Raw genomic sequence first — 19,302 nt, 5'->3', positions numbered from 1 at the left:
GGAGATCGACAGAGAACAAGAAGGCCAAAAACAAGTTATCTACATATTTACAAAGTACCTGAGATAAGAGACAAACTAAGGTGCCTGAGCATAGCAGCAATGTATGTATACTGTGCATGATATACTTATAGACGCTAAGGTGCTTAGAGAGAAAAAAGAGCGCAATAATAAAAAATCAAAACAAGTTTGTGCGTTATACATGGGGATTAAGGTGCAGAGGGTCAGTGCGTGTTCACCTAAGGGTGGACTGACCCTGGTATGAGCCACCTAGTCTTAGAACATAGTTTTCAAAGACCCCCCTGGAGTCCTTGAGTATGTAGATCTGCTTGTAGATCTGCACTTTGAAGATATGGCCCGGGGGTGCCATTTGGATGTGGTTGCTCTGTAGGCCAACATCAGTGTTTTGTACTCTAAAAGCACTAATTGGGCCTGTCTGAGGTTATGTGTGACAGCTGTCACTCGTGTATCAGCGTGTGTGCCTGCATTACAACAAGGTTGTATGGACAGGAGAGCATTTTGAAAATTAATTTAACGGCTGTAAATTGGAAAGGAATCAATATTGGTTGACTACATTAGCTATTTGTTGTTTATACTTAACACATTCGGTGCCAGAGTATTACTAAAACAGTGTACCCCCCGTTTGCACAGGAGAACACAACGAGTGACATCATTAGCAACCTGACCCCCGGGGTCCAGTACAGAGTGACGGTGTACCACACCAACGGACCCCTCATCAGCCCCCCCTCTGAGCCCGTCATCATCGATATAGGTGAGCCGTTCGTTTCCGTGATGTGTGATGTTGTTACCTGACAATTAGTTGACTTTTGGTGAAAAAGCCTCCATATATCGGTATCGGCTGATATCGTAATCGGAAATGAAGATTTGGATAATATCGGAATATGAGATATCGGCAAAAAAGTAAATATTGAACATCCCTAGTTAAGTACAGCACTCAGTAAATGTACTGTTGTTTGGTTCAGAGCCCACGGGAGTGCGTGAGCTGGTGGTGTACCCCATGAGCCCCACGGCGGTCATCCTCAGCTGGCAGAGGCCGTACCACGTGGCCTTCCGCAAGTATGTGCTGCAGACCTTCTTCTTCAACCCCGTCACGCTGGCCTCGGAGTGGACCACCTACTACGAGATCGCTGCCACCGCCTCCATCATCGCATCCGTGGTAAGAAGAACGCACTGTTGATAACGTTATGACTGTTTGGATGTTTGTGGTGAACACTTTTTATAGAATAACTACGATCAAAAAGACTTGAAAGGACGTCGGAATATGGAAATAAAGTTTGTGCTTTATATAAGAAAAAAGGTTGCATACAAAATGGTACATTAACGATCTTTTGGCATCTCTTGGCATTTATTAATTCGCTCGGAGCTAGTATTGCTTAATATCACTGAATGAACAAACAGAATCCCGGTCTTTTCTTAAAGACCGTTTTTTGCCGCAAGGCATTATGGGACATGCAGTTTCTCGAGTTAACCCTTTAAGTCTCAAATCTCAATGTCAATAGACTGTATCAAATAAAATCAATCTTTTTAACTCTGAATAATACTGTATGAATTTAGCAGCTTTTAGTCAATCATGCAAATGAATTAACTTCACAAAATTAACTACGTTACCCATTAAGTTACAACACTTTTATTTAAGGTACTATATAGTCGCTCGCTGTTCGATGGAAACTGTTTATGTTCAAAACTGTTAAATAACCTGTGTTCCAAAAGGATCCTATGTAGTTATTATTTAGTCACAAGCTCTTATTAAGACTTTTCATTGGTTCAGTATTTATAAAACCCACAGGCCCACTTAACCGCTTTCACTTTCACTTATGAAGAAATTGATTTCTATTTAGAGGAAATGGTAGAGGAAATGGAAATCGTCTCTGTCAGGTGGAAACCTCCACTGTTGTCCAAAACTGTTACTTTTCAGGATTCAAATTCAAAAGATAAGCAAAAAGAGCAGATCTACAAGCTCAAAATGTGCCATGTTTCAAGCTTGTGAATCTGCTACTTTTGATGCTTTTGTGTGACGCTGTAGTATGATCAAGTAGGGCGTTAATTTAGGAAAAACTAAATTTTAAAGTCTAAAGGGCTCCAGACTGGGAGCGACACAATGCCTGCGTTCTCGCTTGGATCACCAGGGGGTCACACTGTGCTCCTCTCGTGAACACTCTTTTCCAAAATCACATGTAGACTTGACACTGCAACACATGCCAGGGGGTTTACTCTCTGCTGCTGTACCTTCCTGCGCTCAATACATTGGTGTGAATTTGTTTTCTCACAGAGAGTCACCGACCTGCTCCCAGCCTGGTACTACAATTTCCGCGTTTCCATGGTAACGTGGGGGGACCCGCCGCTCAGCTGCTGCGACAGTTCCACCGTCAGCTTTGTGACAGGTACAGTTCTACCGTCAGCTTTGTGACAGGTACAGTTCTACCGTCAGCTTTGTGACAGGTACAGTTCCACCGTCAGCTTTGTGACAGGTACAGTTCTACCGTCAGCTTTGTGACAGGTACAGTTCTACCGTCAGCTTTGTGACAGGTACAGTTCTACCGTCAGCTTTGTGACAGGTACAGTTCTACCGTCAGCTTTGTGACAGGTACAGTTCCACCGTCAGCTTTGTGACAGGTACAGTTCTACCGTCAGCTTTATGACAGGTACACAGGGACGTGCACAGATAGACTCTAGGTGGTGCTAGAGCACCTGCCCTTTGCCCTCTTGACCAGAAGTGCCCTTTTGAAAAAAAGAAGAAAAAAACATGTGTTTTTTTTTTAGTTTACAGCAGGGGTCTTCAACAGGGGGTCCGGGACACCTAGGGGGTCCTCAGAGTTACTACAGGGGGTCCGCCAAATCTTTATGTGATATGATTTTTCTTTTTACCATAACCACTCGAAACCTAGCATCCCTTTTCTGAGGAGAACTTTAGCCAAAAATAGCCGATCTACAAGCCCACAACGCCTCGCGCTGCGAGGCGTTGTGGGCTTGTAGATCGGCTATTTTTGGCAAAGAGGTATAGGTGTAGAGGGAAAAAAGAGCAGACCAAGTAAACAAAAAAATATAATTTACTTGAGCACCTGCCCCTCAAAATGTCTGTGCACTGCACGCCACTGGTCAGCTTTCTGACAGGTACACAGGTTAGATCTGTGTGACAGGTACAGTTAGATCTATGTGTCAGGTAGAGAGCTCTGTCTACACACTGCTGATGACATTAATGGTGTAATGGTGGTGCCGGTCTTAAAATAAAAAAAATATTATCAACACATATACATTTCTCTGAAATTTGACCTTTCACACAACACATTCCTCAGTAGGTCAGTTCACTTTTTCTTTTCAAACCACGTGAGAAGGTCATATTCTATCACTGGTAAACATAGAGGTGATTGTGAAGTGAGATTTATACAATTTGGCACAGTAAAACGTTACCATATTATGGTAACGTTTTACATTTCCAATTTGGTACAGTAAAATTGGAGAAATCTCACTTCACAATCACCTCTAATACATATCGTCTCTGTCGGGCGTCTCTGTCCAAAGCTGTTACTTTTCAGGATTCAAATTCAAAATTATTGAATTTATTGCAGTGAATCAATATTGCCTGATTCACTGCCTTTTTGCTATTATTTTAATGTTGTGTTATGCTTTTGCTTTTCTTTTTTGCTTTATTAGTTGTAACTGTAATTGTATTCTTGCTCTGTAAAGCACTTTGAGCTGCATTTCATGTCATGAAAGGTGCTATACAAATAAAGTTTATTGTTATTATATTAAAAGTAGCAAAAGTAATAATAATAATAAATAATAGATACATTTTGATACTAAACACAAAAAGTTAGAATCTGTCTGCCCGACACCAACGATATCAAGTTGAGAGTCAAAGGCCTAACTGTGTCTCTCTCTCTCCAGCCCCCGAGGCTCCTCACATCTCGTCGGTGGACTACTCCCACGGGGTGCTGTACGTGCGCTGGACCTACGGGGAGCTCTTCATCGACCTGTCTCACTCCCGCATGCTGCACTGGCAGGTGGTTGCCCTGGGCAAGAAAGGACCCAAAAGGAGCTACTCCATCGACGTGAGTCTCTCTCTGCCCCTGAGGGCTATAATTCACTCATACCGTATGTAGCAGCCATTCCCAACCTGGGCCGCAAGGGTGTTGTTGCAAATGGGACCCCAAATAATTTGCTAAATACAGTATTAAGATTTTAAAGGGAGGGTGAGTGATATTTTTTGGTTAAAACAAAAAAGTTGTTTTTTTAAAGGTTAAAGCATTATATTCTGATATATACTGAGTAATCAATGCCATAGTGTTTGTTCAGTAACAGGGGTCTCCCCTTCTCTCCAGCTCTTTGATAAATAGAAAATGCATTTTCAGGTAGGTGACAAAGTTTCAGCCAATCAGGAGAGAGTACTCATTTATCAGCTTCATTTTTTATAGTGTTCCAGTTACAATTTTGTCTGCTCATTTCTTTGTGTAATCACTTCAAATTTCACTTGTTTAATCTGTGTTCTGTCTGAGTTCTCTATCCTGATTGGATAACATTGGTATCCTGACCTGAAAATGTATTATCTTGTTTAATAAAGAGCTGGAGAGAAATGGAGACTCCTGCTACTGAACAGACACTGCAATTATTACTATCAAAATATAGAGCTATTTAACACTTTAAAAAAAATCTATATCCCCCCCCCCTTTTTATGTTTATACCCTTGAAAATTGTATTTTCATAGTGATACCAATAAATACAAACTCAAAGTATACTAAGTTTGGTTCCATTGATCCAAGCCGGGGAACACAAACGATTGATTGATCATTAAAGTAAACACGATCTGAAGACGTTTGCGGCCCACCCATCTGACCACTTAACAGTGGTCAGATGGGCGGGCCGCAAACGTTTTCACGATTTTCCCCTGATCCAGAAAAAGGTCGGGAAGCACTAGCACTAATAGTATAGTACATTATTTTCACCAGGGCTGTTTGACACGTTCATAATCTCCCTTGCGGGTCTATTTTTACACCGCTAACATCGTTAAATAAACATGATTATTTACGCCGTTATATTTTGCCGTGTGCCAGCAGATAATTGGACAGACTGGGGCAGCTTGTTAGTCTGTGGGTAGGTGAGGCTGTCTATTGATCTTGTCCCCGGGGTCCGTCGAGGGGCTAATTAAAACAACACTCCTTCTCACCAGGAGATCTTATATATCTGTCTCCTTTTTATAAAGCCAATTATCTTCCCAACCAGACAGAGATTTAGCCCAGATAACTTAGCGGATAATTGAGTTTAGACCAAACGTTTCAATGCTTCCGGTGCCTTTTGGGCTCCTAATTGGCGCTGACTAATATAGGGTCTGTCTGCAAACTCAGAAAACAAAGGATTATAATCCCAATGAGAACTGATGCAATGTTGTTCCTATTTTATTATACTTAAAGCAGCACTTCACCCATTGTCAACCTTGTCTTCATATAATTGGTCCTCACCTATTGCTCATTATAAGATTGTGCCATTTCTGACTACCCACTCTATGTCTCATTATGGTGGGGCTATCATGAACAGTTCAGAGACCTGCCTACCAGTGACATCATCGATTGAGGATTCCAAGCTAATAGAAACCGCAGCCTTTCTCTTCCTGGAAAGTTACTGTAGCATGCTGAAATAGAAGCCATTGTTATTGTGTTAATAAAAACATATAAATCCTGTTTGAAATGACCAACCCTGCCTACTTATGATGTCACTGGTAGGCAGGTTTCTTAACTGCCCACAGCCCTCTTCTGAGACAGAAATGAATCCATCTTAGAATCAGCATTAGTGAGGACCAATTATATGAAGATAATGTTGAAAATGGGTGAAGTGGTCCTTTAATTGTACGACTGTGTCGCACAGCGAAAAATGGTTGATACAAGCTCACAATGCGTCGTGGTAAGTCGCGTTGTGAGCTTGTAGATTGAATATTTTAGAATTGTTTTGCTATTTAAAAAAAAAGATGTATGCTAACATGTATGTTTTGGCTGTGTTTCTTCTTATTCACGTGACTTCCATAGGATCACTCAGTTCATTCAGGCAGCATGGGGAAATGACATGGATGTTGTATTTTCACTGTTTAATGAAGCAGCTGTCACACCCGTGATGGAGAGCCAGATGGACGTGCTGCGGCGCTACGGCAAAAAATGATTTGTCACCAGCAACCAAAGTGTCACGGTGACAAATGCAGCTAGTGTTGTTTGTGCGATCGCACCTCTCTCGGATCAGCTGTAGAATTGACAGCTTTGCCTGCGGGCTGCGATCAATACTTAGACTGATGAGATTGATTCCAGGCGGGGGATTTCGTCCGATGTCGTGAGAGCCTCCACTGATGCCCATGGATCAGAGAATAACCGGATGAACAAGTAGTGTGACTCCGTCAAGTAGTGTGTCGCCTCTCCATGCGTTACAAGATTTTTTGTAGAAACCTAAAGTCTCACGTCTAAGAGACGTGTTTAAGAGCAGTGGTTCTCAACTTGTGGGTCTGGACCCCCAGGGGAAAAAAAGATTCTACAAGCTCAAAACGATCTACAAGCTCATAACAACGCCCTGCGTTGCGTGGCTTTGTGAGCTTGTAGATCTTCTATTTTCACAGTATTTATTTGTGGATCCGAGTCAAGTAAAATGGGGGGTCCCCAGTTCAAATATGATTATTTTGTGGGTCACAGCCTGAAAAGGTTGAGACCACTGTTTTAGAGGAGTAAATCTACAAGCTCACGACACGCTGTGCAGCTACGCGGACCGAACAACTACGTTGCACCGCCAAGTACCCGTTGTACCCATTTGTCCATGTCCCTTTTATGCCCATATATGGAGACATCTGTTTCTGTCTGTCTACCGGTGTCCCTTTTATGCCCATTTATGGAGATATCTGTGTCTGTCAGTTAGCCTACCTGTCAGTCCTTGTTGTCTGGACAACTGGATATTCGAACTACTCGACGGTGGGCACCCTCGAGTCCTCACAAGTATAGTAAAACAAACCTGTGTGTGTGTGTGTGTGTGTGTGTGTGTGTGTGTGTGGATGTGTGGATGTGTGGATGTGTGGGTGTGTGGGTGTGTGTGTGTGTGTGTGTGTGTGTGTGTGTGTGTGTGTGTGTGTGTGTGTGTGTGTGTGTGTGTGTGTGTGTGTGTGTGTGTGTGTGTGTGTGCGTGCGTGCGTGTGTGTCGGGTTGTTCCAGGTGACGCGCAACGTGATGCGGGCCAGCCTGCCACTGCCTCCCGGGGACATCTACAACCTGACGGTGACGGCTTTCACCGAGCGGAGCCGAAACACCTCTATGGCCAACATCATCAAACTAGGTCATACACACACACGTGCACGCACGCAATAATCATATTCACAAAGCATTTTATAATGACTTTAAGGTGAAGTATTTAAATATTTCATTACCCATTCTGCATTTGCACTTGTAAAGAAGAAAAAACTAAGAGAAAAACATACTTCTGCATGAGCATAATACACAGTAAAATCCTCAGCGTTCATTTTTACCATTTGTAACTAGGAACCAAATGGATCCTTTCGGGTCTGTAACTCCGAGACTGTCACTCTAGAGTTAACTGAACACTGAGGTTTACAGTGTAGATTATTGTCTCTGTCGGGTGGAAATGTCATATGTCCAAGACTTTTCGGGATTCAAATTCAGATTCAAAAATAGCAGATCTACAAGCAGATCAAAAGTTTCGAGCTTGTGGCTCTGCTACTTTTGATACTTTTGTGTGACGCTGTAGTTTATAGGGTGTTGATTTACAAAAAAATATGGAGGTTTCCTGTCCGACAACAACGATACTGTATGTATTTTGGGAGGCATTGAGGAAGACGTCTTTCTGACTCATGCAGTGAAGTAGCACAGTCTGCATTCGCACTGCTCCAAACTGTCAGCCACTGCCTAGTGGATCTTATCCACTGCCAGCAACTAAGCGAACCGTAGAAGTATTTCTGGATTTGTTTCCGTACGATACGGCTCTGTTTCGGATAAGGTTCTCAGAACCTAAGTTGGGGCCCTGCTCAGGAGGTGGTACGTAACCCTGGGTGAACTTAAAGGACGACTTCATCCATTTTCAGCCTATCTTCATATAATTGGTCCTCACTTATGTTGATGATGAAAAAAAAAAAATCTACTTGGTCTGTGTCTCATAGGAGGGCTGTGGGCAGTTGAGAAACCCACCTACCAGTGACATCATCGTAAAAACAAAAAGAGGGTTTCTTTCCAGGAATAGAAAGCCTGCAGTTTCTATTACTGTAGCTTGGATTCCCCACCGATGATAATTCCTTTTAACAGGTCGTTCATGAAAGTCCTTGCGGTCTTGTTTCCAATGAGAACCTGTGAGCAATTAGGGGTTAAGAGTCTTGCTCAGGGACAAATTTCATTTCATCGACACATATGCTGACCTGGCCTGGAATCGAACCTGGGGCAACCAGAGCCTCTGGCTCCCTAGGCGGGCTCACTTACCATTCAGCTATGGCCGCCCCTAATGTCACTGGTAGGCGGGTTTCTGAACTTTCCACAGCCCTCCTCTGAGACACAATGGAACAAAAATGGTACCACATTATAATGAGCATTAGTGAGGACCAATTATATGAAGATAAGTTGAAAATGGGTGAAGTCGTCCTTTAATATTGCTGTTGTCAGGCAGAAACCTCTTATCTCCATATTTTAACTTTTTGTGTTTCTTCGTAAACTAACGCCCTACTTGATCACACTACTGCTTCAAAAGTAGCAGATTCGTGCCGCATTTCAAGCTTGCGGATCTGCTACTTTTGCTATCAGAATTTGGACGTATGAGGTTTCCACCCGACAGAGACGATATATTACTGACCTGAACTGAATTGGACTGGGACCTGACTGGTCATGATGTAACTGCACTTTTGAAATGCACAGCAGTTTTTTTTATTATACTGTGCAGGTAACTTTTTTTAAAAGGATTGCACCATGGCATTTTATTATGTACTGTGCTAGTACTGTAACTCTCAGATGAATCGCGCGTCATACGTATCATTTTCTTTTTAAATGTTTGTCTAGTTGTGTTTTAGGTTTTGTCTTTTTGTGATGCTTTTTAGATGGTTTGTTGTTTAATGTTGCACTACAAGTGGATGTGGATTTCATATTATTTATGTACGGTATGCAAGTACATACATAGGGAAATTGACAATTCAAGGGGCAACTCAAATATTATTTATTTGGGGGGGGGGTTGCAGTCTGAAAAGTTTGAGAACCACTGCCATAGGACAACGCTTCACATGAAGCACGTTGACGTTGGAAGGTTCTAGCTTTTTTTTCTCGTACAGACCCCGCCCCTCCCAAGGCGCTGTACGCGGTCAACGCCACGCATTCGTCGGTGAGCCTGCTGTGGACGGAGGACGGAGTGGTGGACTACTACCAGGTCCTGTGTAAGCCTGCCGCTCCCAACCAGGAACTCAAGGTAAAGAAACACATTAACATCATTTAATCATTTCAATAAATTACAATTACAATTTACAGCAGTTAGTCTAGTGTAAATATCACTAGAGGCAGCAGGCTTTAGGTTTGAACGCTGAGTAGCTGACTCAGTGGTTTTAAAGGCATTGTAGGGAACATTAAGCCTAAATTTAAAAAATATGTATATATATATTTTTTGCATTTTCTCCCCTCTATCAGCCACTATATAATGATGCTGGGGTGTTTTCCTTCATTGAAACACAGTCCTCGGTCTGAAATCCGTATTTTCCCTTCTGTTTATGTTCATGTTGTTTATGTCCGGGTCGTAAATTAACGCACGCATGTGCGTGTCCGTGCGCGTCCGTGCCCGTATCAACTTTTTACTTTCGGTTTTAAAACGCTCTCAAACTTCTTTTTTGAGGCACATAATTTACTTTTAAAAAATCGTTTGGATAGAATTTAGTTGTTTAGCTTCATATATGTGGTCAATTTATCATGAAAGAGCCTATTTAAAAATATAAATTCAGAGAACCGTAGGGTCGGGCATTTCCGCGAATTGTATCCGCATAAGGCAACCTATTTTGGGCATGACTCATTTAAAAAGTCCCCCCTGCGTCACCCCCTGGTGGTCGGGGAAAAGAACTGCTGGAGGGGCGGTGTTTGACAACAGTTATTTTCTTTGATTATGTCTGAACTCCCTACAATGCCTTTAAGTTTTATAGAGACAATATCTGCAGTCAAATAAATGGTTATTTTGTGCATGTGTACACTGCAGAATGCTGAGTGGAAGGGTCCATTTTCACACTGTCAGAGTAAAATGAACACAACAAAATTAACACTCACTTTGCATTGTAGTCAGAAAACAGACTATTTTGGTTACGTTTGTATCTTTATTGTCACGTCACAGGTTATGCGTACAGTATATAGCATCAGAGGCTGCTATGGTCTGGTGGCACGCTGACGCTTGGCACAGCAGGTGTCATCTTCAGAATAATGACCTCAGTGTGTGACCAAGGGAGGTGGGCAGCAAAGAGCCACTCCTCCAGGGGCCACCAGACTGTGACACTGACAGCCACTTCATCACCGCTGGCATGTGTCTGACACCATGCACGTCCAAAAGCCATTTATAGCCACCGCTGTGTCACACAACCCAAAACGCGTGTCGCGGCAGGGCAGACAACAGCTTCGAGGAGAATGTTGCGTTGCGTGTCGAGGTTGTGACCTCGCAGCTGACTCGCGATTTCTGATTACGCCGAGGAAACCAGTTGGGAAGTCGTCTCTGTCGGGTGTTCAGGATTCAAATAAGAAAATAGCAAAAGTAGCAGATCGACAATCTCAAAACACGTCGCTTCGCGCTGCGTTTCGAGCCGTGCTTCAAGCCGCGTTTCGAGCTTGCAGATCTGCTACTTTTGATGCTTTTGTGTGACGCCTAAAAGGCAAACAGAAAAGTCATAGTTTATATATACAGTACCATCGCAATTATTTGTACAACAATTAATCGTCACCTAAAAGGTCATGATCTTGACAGCCCTAGCCATCCCGATCGGACCAAAATGACAATGTGTGTGTGTGTGTGTGTGTGTGTGTGTGTGTGTGTGTGTTCCCTCTTACAGGCGCGGGAGCCTCAGACCACCAGCTCCCACCTGCTGACGGTGTCCGGTTTGAAGCCCTCCTCCGCCTACAACTGCACCGTCACCAGCTACAGCTACAGCAGCCCCAGCAAACCTGCACACATCACCATCACCACAGTGGGTAGGTGCACGCACGCACACGTGTGTGTGTGAATGGGTGAATAATCGTTTTAATTAAATAAAACCATTCAATCCGGGAACACATCTACAAATGTCTGTTTTTCTGAGTGGTGCTCAAACGTGTTCATGTCAAGGACCACCCAAAATTATATGTATTTGGTCGCGGACCCTCATCTCAAAATATTTTGTTCCACGGACCCCCAGAAGCAAGGATTTGAGTCAGAAATGTTCGCTTTAAAAACATATATATTCATAGATTTGGACACATTTTAATGATTTTTCAAAAATAAAAAATAGCAGATCTACAAGCTCACTCTGTGCTTGTACTGTATGTCTGCTATTTTTGAATAGCCAAAGTATAAAATAATTGGTTATAGCTAAAATCTAAAATGACACAGATGCGTTCCCTGATTCAATGGGTTAAATCACTTTGGATAAAAGGTGCTATATTATATATAAATGCACCATTTTACATCACCGTAGCCACAGTTCACAGTGTCAGTAGAGGAGACGCACATGCTGAAAGGGGGAAACCACCTACTTTCTCTGATACAACGCGATAGAATTACTGTGTGTGTGTGTGTGTGTGTGTGTGTGTGTGTGTGTATGTGTGTGTGTGTGTGTGTGTGTGTGTGCGTGCGTGCGCGCGTGTGCGTGTGCGTGTGTTCCCAGCCAAAGAGATGAACCCCAGTGTTGCAGCCATCTCAGCGCTGGCTGTCCTCAGCATCCTCCTCATCAGCCTGCTGGTTCTCTTCCTGCTGGTTCTACGCAAGAAGCACATGCAGATGACCAGGTGAGACTCCCTCTCACTACGTTCTGATGGTGAACACTAACAACACCACACCTTCTCCAGTGGTGGAAAGTAACTAAGTACATTTCGATGAATTGAGTACAAAGGACCCCAATGGAAACAAGCCATAGGCTTTCTTGGGTTTAAAATCCTCTTAGCAGACCTTGTATTGAACTGTACTTTCCTGTGTTTTTTTTTTAAACTGCAAAAAAAAAAAAAAAATCAATGAATCAATCGCATTTACTCAAGTACTGTACTTGAGCTCAATTTTGATCTACTTTTACTTTACAGGAGTATTTCCAATTTTCAATACTTTTGCTTTTACGCTACTACACCTCAGAGGCAGATATTGTACTTTTTACTCCACTAAAAGTAGTTGAAAACTTGTGTTACTAGTTACTTTGTATGTTTGAATTGTTAATACAAAACTTCAGCCCTATTTAAACTTTGGCTATTTAAAAAAAGCCAATCTACAAGCTCAGAACGCGTCACAATGGGGATTAAGACTCTCTGCTAAATGCCAAAATTGTTAATTGAACACACACCACCAGACCTTCTCCACATGTTCTGATGCAGGCGTTCTCAAACTTTTTCATGTCAAGGAGGACCCCCCCAAATGAATATGTATTTGGCGGCGTACCCCCAAAATGCTTTTTCAGGTCAGGATACCAATTTTATCCAATCAGGATAGAGAACTCAGCCAGGACAGTATACAGATTAAACAAGTGAAATAGGAAGTGATGGCACTAATAACTGGAACACTATAAAAATGAAGCTGATAAATGGGTACTCTCCTGATTGGCTGAAATGTTATCACCTACCTGAAAATGTTCTGTTCATTAAAGAGCTGGAGAGACAGGGAGACTCGTTACTGAACAAACACGCTATAGCAATGATTACTATCAGAATATAGAGCTAGATAGATATATATTGTTTTAACCAAAACATATCACCTACCCTACCTTTAACCAATTTAGCTGGGGACCACCGGGAAGCCCCTTCAAGGACCCCTGGGGGTCTTCGCAGGGCTGCATCAGTAAACATGCTCATATTTTTTTGCTTGGTCACCTCATGAGAAACCAGACAATATGTGACAAAATGTCACTGTCTGCAGCATGCCAACACAGCATCCTGGTGTGTGGCAGTCAACATACACAAATATACTCTTGTATTTCTGCAACGTTGGCGTAACACACACACACACACACACACACACACACACACACACACACACACACACACACACACACACACACACACACACACACACACACACACACACACACACACACACACACACACACACACACACATTGTCTGATATCTGCCAGATTTAATCAGGAACCACTTATGTTAAGCAATTGCATATCGTCTCTGTCGGGTGGAAACCTCATATGTCCTTTCAGGATTCAAATGAAAAAAATAGCAAAAGTAGCAGATCTACAAGCTGGAAGCGCGGCGCGATTTTGATGCTTTTGCGTGACACTGTAGTATTATTAATTTGCGAAAAAGCGCAAAGCGTTAGAATATGGAGATAAGAGGTTTCTGCCCGACAGCAACGATATTTATGTTTGAATGGCTAGAAGACCCTGGAGACAGTATTTATAGACGCACAGAGAGAGAGAGCTCTCTGATGTCATTAGGATGTATATCACGACTGAATCTCCTCTCACAAGCTCATCTATTATTTATCTTTCTAGACCCAAATGAGCCTTATCGTTGCTGTGGTGCAGAAACCTTGTATCTCCATATTTCAACGTTTTCTTTTGTTTTGTTTTTGTAAATGTATGCCCTACCTTGTCGTACCACAGTGTCACACAAAAGGGGCAGAACATTTGAATTTCTTTTGCTATTTTTGAAACATCTTTTAACACATCGGGTGCCAGCATTTTATAATAACAGATTACGTTCGGTGCCGAAATCTCACCGTTGAGCTGCGCAGCGCTGTTTAAACTGTGGACCCCACGACGTGCATTCCATGAGAAAAAAAAGCATGTCTCCATTTTAGCCGATGCTGCTGGCTAACGCCTGGAACGATAACATCGCTCACGCGAGTAACAATGGCGGAGCGATCGCGCATACAAAATGAGTCGTTTTCCCCAGCGTAAAAACTTTCGGAGTTATAGGGGTTTTAGAGAAGGAAATAGAGCGGAAGCGGATGTGCGCCATGTTTTTTGACACGATGATGCATCTGGCCCATCCTTGTAAGATTCACCGTGGGTGATCCCAAAGCTGCTCCAGCCCCTCCCGTATGGGAAAAAAAAAAAAAAAAAAAAAAGACACCAAACACGGTTCGGACCGTGATCGGCACCAGAGCGCTACTATGTGAAAACACGGTCCAGACCGTGATCGGCACCCGATGTGTTAAGTGAAAGTGTGGCTATAAATGTCGAACCAATGAAAAGTATTAACAAAAGCTTAATTGGGGCGGCCATAAGCTGAATGGTTAGAGAGCCCGCCTGGGAGACCGAACGTCCCAGGTGCGGTTTGGTTCCAGGCCTCAGCAGTGTGTCGAAGTGTCCCTGAACAAGACACTTAACCCCTAACCGCTCCCCCCTCGGGCTGCGCTGCGGGCAGCTCTCAGCTGGGTGAAGCTGAAACAGAAGTTGTCCCGCGGGAGGAAATAGGTCTCTAACAAACAAACAAACAAACAAACTAGAAAAAGTACTCCTCGGAGCACAGGTCTCCACCAGGTCAGGTGGGTTATTGTGGCCTCCTGGTGACGCTATAATAGGCCAATGTGAAAAGGGTGCCATTTCTTCTTAGGCCTTTCACGGCAATCGGACACTGCATTCATGATTTGAGGCATTTTGTTCCAAAAATGTGTTTTTCTAAATTAGACCTGCTGGTGGCGCTACAACAGGCGAATGTGAAAAGGGTGGCATTTCTTCCTCGGCGTTGTGGGAATATGCGTGCAATATTTCACGGAAATCGCATGCTATGTTCATGATTTGAGGCATTTTGTTGAAAACAAACCAATCCTGCAAACTTTGGAAGCCAATCTTAGCCAATCAGGATGGAATGACTATATACTGTGTACCGATTTGCATGATGTTGGACAAAATCTGTAGGAGTGAAATAAAAAAATGTGTTTTGCAAAAATTGGCCTCCTGGTGGCGCACAGGCCAATCTGAAAAATTCGGTGCAGACGTTCGACTTTGGCATCCAGGGAGTGTGTGTGCACAATTTCGCAGCGACCGGGCCAACGGTGCCGGAGATTAGCTGTTCACAGACAGACACACACAAGGACGGACGGACGGACGGACAGGGTGCAAATACTCTCTCACCATGCCTTTCGGCCTGGCGGAGACAATAATAACTACATTGGACATACAAGGTTTCTACCCCAACATCAACGTTATGTTACAGTAGTAGTATGGAGCAGAACATGCACTTTGAGCTCCCAGTTTCATAGAAATGTATTTTGATCCACATGGGGAAATTGCATCACCTCAGCAGCCGAGAATAACCCCCCCCCCCCGCCCCAATACAAGGAACAAGGGAGCTGGTCTTTTACTGCAGTGGTTCTCAAAGTGGGGACCAGGGACCCTCAGGGGTCCTACGAGGGGGTCTCCAGCTAAATCAGTTAATATAGCATCATAATCAGTTTAATCACCTGAAACCCTATTCTTATACTTGACGATAAGGTTGAAAATGGGTGAATGTTCCTTTAAGTTCCGTTCAATTCTGCACATTCATTTCAAAGTGGAGAAAGCTGCCGGTAGCTAAAATAAAAAAAGGTGCTGAAGCCACACAAGTTGAAAAAATAAAAATAAATGTTGAGTCTGCTAATTTCACCACTCATGTATTGCATCACCTCTCACTTCCTCTATTTATTGACTTGTCATCATATAAGTTCAGTAAACGGCTGGGCTCTGCATGTGTGAACTGTAGAACACATAAGGGCCAATGGTCAGTGTTGAACAGTGACCAAGTAGATTTACTCGAGTACTGTACTATACTTTGACTCAAGTACTGGGGTTTAGTAATTTGTACTGAGGTGCTATATAGCACCACAACCATAATAAAGAACCACTGATGAACAGCTGAAGCACCAATTCATTTTTAGAGTGTACTGTTGCCTTTTCATGCTGCTCTTCAATCACGTTTATAGGATGTAGAACTGTAAATATCCTTTGCTAATTGTGTCGGTACTGTGCCAAACACAGTCAGGTGCCTACTACTGTAAGCGTCAGTACATTACATTACCTACCTGAAGAATAACTCAGAATGTGATTGTGATTCTGTTTCCTGTTTTCAGAGAATGCGGCGCCGAGACCTTTGTCAATTTTGCTACTTTTGAGAGAGACGGCAAACTCCCTTACAACTGGTAGGACTTTTCTCTTATTTTTGGTCTTTGCAGCTCAAATAAAATGCAAATCCCCCAAAAAATGGATGAAATCAGGTTGTATCATGTGATGTAAGTGCTCATGTACCTCCATAGTTGCAAGGATTTTTCTTCTAAAAATAGTTGAAGGCCGTGTTGGCCTCATGCTCAGTGGGAACAGCTCTTTGCACATGCAGACCTTGCTCAGTTTTTGATGGCAAAGCTTCCCACTCGAGACCCTGCAAACTGGAAAGTTTAATTCAGGGGAGAATTAGAGGGGCAAGGCAGATCTGAGAGCCACGGTTTTTAGAGTTTTTAATTTTCCATTGGTTTTTATTTCTATTTTTATTTTATTTGGACTTTTTGTTTTACATTTTTGATTAGTGTAATTAGTTTTTCACCTGGGTTTAGTTTATTTTAATTTTTTGGAAAAGGTTTAGTTCTGATTAGTTTTAGAAATAGGGAAAATTGCCAATCTACAACCTCACAACCCGTCGCATCGTGTACTTCCCCTATTTTTGAAGAAAAATATTAGATGATATTGACAAAGACTAAAAGTGTGTTCAGTAGCACCAGAGAAGGAGGATGAGCTTTCCAAATGACCACTGACAGACACAGGTTTCCCTACCTCCGGTACATTTGACACATTTACAACTGGCGCTTTTGTTGATGAGCAAAGTGCAGTGTCTCCTTTAACCACTTAATCCCTCTAGTAATCATAGTAAAACGGACCTGAATTACAACTCTTTTTTTCCGTGTACACCAAATCGCTTCGCCAAAAATAGCCGATCTACAAGCTCACAACACGTCACAATGCCCAAGACAAATGGAAGAGCAAGACTCAACTGGCTGAAGTAGGTGGTTAGTCTATTAATTCCAATGGGTTGAGCTAGCTTCCTAAATTAAGCATCTTTATAACGTGACGCATTGTCAGATTGTAGATCAGCTATTTTTGGTTGATGTTCCCCCCAGAATATGGATGCTGGGGTTCAAATGGTTAACGGCTTCCACAAAATGCCGAGGTATTGCACTCTCCCATTTTCTGTAAACTCTAAGCAAGCTGTTTAAATTGACATGACAGGCAATGGGACAGCACAAAGTTTTTATTCTTAAAAACATGCTGACAAAGTTTAATGGTTAAGATGCCCTTATCTCTGGAGCTACAAGTAACCTTGTTGGCTTAGGATTAAAGAGAGAGAGAGAGTCCTCTTCTACCCCCTTGCACTGTATCCCTGTTGGCTTTCCTGCTAATCTTTTAAAGAATAAACAATGCTGGCCCGGATGGCTTGCGTAGCGGTCCGGGCACCACATGTTGCAGGTTCGAATCCCGATCCCGACGACCTTTGCTGCGTGTCACTCCCCATCTCTCTTCCTGTCAGTCTACAGTGTACTATCAAGAATAAACAATGCTTAGCAGACTTCGCACTGCCCTGTTTCAAATATGACATAGTCACAGCCCTCTAAAATGGGGGCCCCTCACTCTTGCAGTCCATGCAGTTTCATTGTGAGATGGTAAATCTGCACTAATACCCCCATGAAGACACGGAGGATGATTAATATAACAGCTGAAAGACGGTCAGTTAAGGCAGAACTTGGCTTCCATCTTTTGGAATTCTATTGGAATTGTACCACACCTTTCATCACTAAATGACCATGCCCATCAACACATCAGCATTGGTACAGTTGTGTTCATGTGGATATTTACTTCTGCAATGCTTGCGCCTTCAGCTGTACGTACCTCTGTGTTCAGTGGTTGAAACATATTTTATTTCATTATAGTTTTTAGATTTTCGCCTATAATGACATACAGTATGCACAAAATAGGGACGCCAGCTTGAAAGTGTGAGCCACATAATTGGCCACAGGGCTTTCATGATCATGACATTTTACTTGAATAAATAATAGTTTTTTGGCATTGATCATTGGAACATAATTGAGAAAAAATACATTTCTGTTTGTAAACAAAACTTGCACATGCCAGATAACTTCAATTATACACTGACAATGACCGCTACCCATAATCAAAATAAAGAATGTACTATGGCCAAAATAGGCCATGTTTAATTATTGTGTATACTATCAAAAATGTTTGCAAATAGTGGAAATAACTGATCTACAAGCTCACAACGTGTTGGCGATGTGACACACTGTGAGCTTGTAGATCTGCTATTTTGTTTCGTTTTTGTAATGTTTGAAAATGTATGAACACTTTTCAACAGATGAATTCATAATACAGATTAATGGAAACATTTCTGATGATTATCGTCTCTGTCGGGTGGAAACCTCATATGTCCAAAACTGTTACTTTTCAGGGTTCAAATAAAAAAAAAGCAAAAGTAGCAGATCTACAAGCTCAAAATGCGTCGCTTGGCGCTGTGTTTTGAGCTTGCAGATCTGCTACTTTTGATGCTTTCATGTGACGCTGTAGTGTGATCAAGTAGGGCGTTTATTTACGAGAAAACAAAAAGTTAGAATATGGAGATAAGAGGTTTCTGCCCGACAGCAACGATAATATGCAGAAATAATGGCGATTATCTCAAATAATCTGCGATCAGGCGGTGATGTAATCATTGTGTTCAGCAGCATTAACTCTGCAGCATGCAGCATTAACCCTGTGTTCACCACTAATTACTGTGTACCTTTCAGTGGTGGACAGTCAACGAGTACATTTACTTGAGTACTTTTCTGTAACGGTGGTTCTCAAACTTTTTCATGTCAAGGATCCCCCAAATTGATATTTGGCCGCGGACCCCCATCTGAAAAGGTTTTGTGCCAGGGACCCTGAGAAGAGAATATTTATGTAAAAGATGAAAATATTTAAGATAAAAGATAAATATATATAAGTATATATATATAAGATAAATGAAAAATTATGTATTTTCAAAAATAGCAGATACAAGCTCGCAGCACGGCACAAGGTGACGCGCTGTGAGCTTGTATATCTGCTATTTTTGAATAGCCAACATGTAAATGGACAAAGTGGTTAAAATGATTGTGATACTATTA

The 19,302-nt window shown here is 42.4% G+C and overlaps 1 protein-coding gene across 1 annotated transcript in view; it reads left to right on the top strand.

Annotated features, from left to right (window-relative positions):
* The window catches only part of ptpro (protein tyrosine phosphatase receptor type O), a gene marked incomplete at its 5' end in the record, with an annotated part of 85,642 nt that overhangs the window by 52,162 nt on the left and 14,178 nt on the right, over positions 1-19,302 (top strand). The window contains 9 exons of the mRNA XM_084049558.1: positions 649-769; positions 981-1,174; positions 2,288-2,399; positions 3,904-4,067; positions 7,191-7,311; positions 9,299-9,432; positions 11,045-11,180; positions 11,852-11,972; positions 16,231-16,299. Of these exons, the coding sequence (XP_083905684.1) occupies positions 649-769; positions 981-1,174; positions 2,288-2,399; positions 3,904-4,067; positions 7,191-7,311; positions 9,299-9,432; positions 11,045-11,180; positions 11,852-11,972; positions 16,231-16,299 (1,172 nt within the window). The remainder of the gene's footprint in view (positions 1-648; positions 770-980; positions 1,175-2,287; positions 2,400-3,903; positions 4,068-7,190; positions 7,312-9,298; positions 9,433-11,044; positions 11,181-11,851; positions 11,973-16,230; positions 16,300-19,302) is intronic.

The sequence above is a fragment of the Gymnoscopelus microlampas genome (genome assembly GCF_963454915.1).
Source record: "Gymnoscopelus microlampas genome assembly, chromosome: 23".
NCBI classification, from domain to species: Eukaryota; Metazoa; Chordata; class Actinopteri; order Myctophiformes; family Myctophidae; genus Gymnoscopelus; species Gymnoscopelus microlampas.
This window is presented reverse-complemented; position numbering and strand designations above follow the sequence as displayed.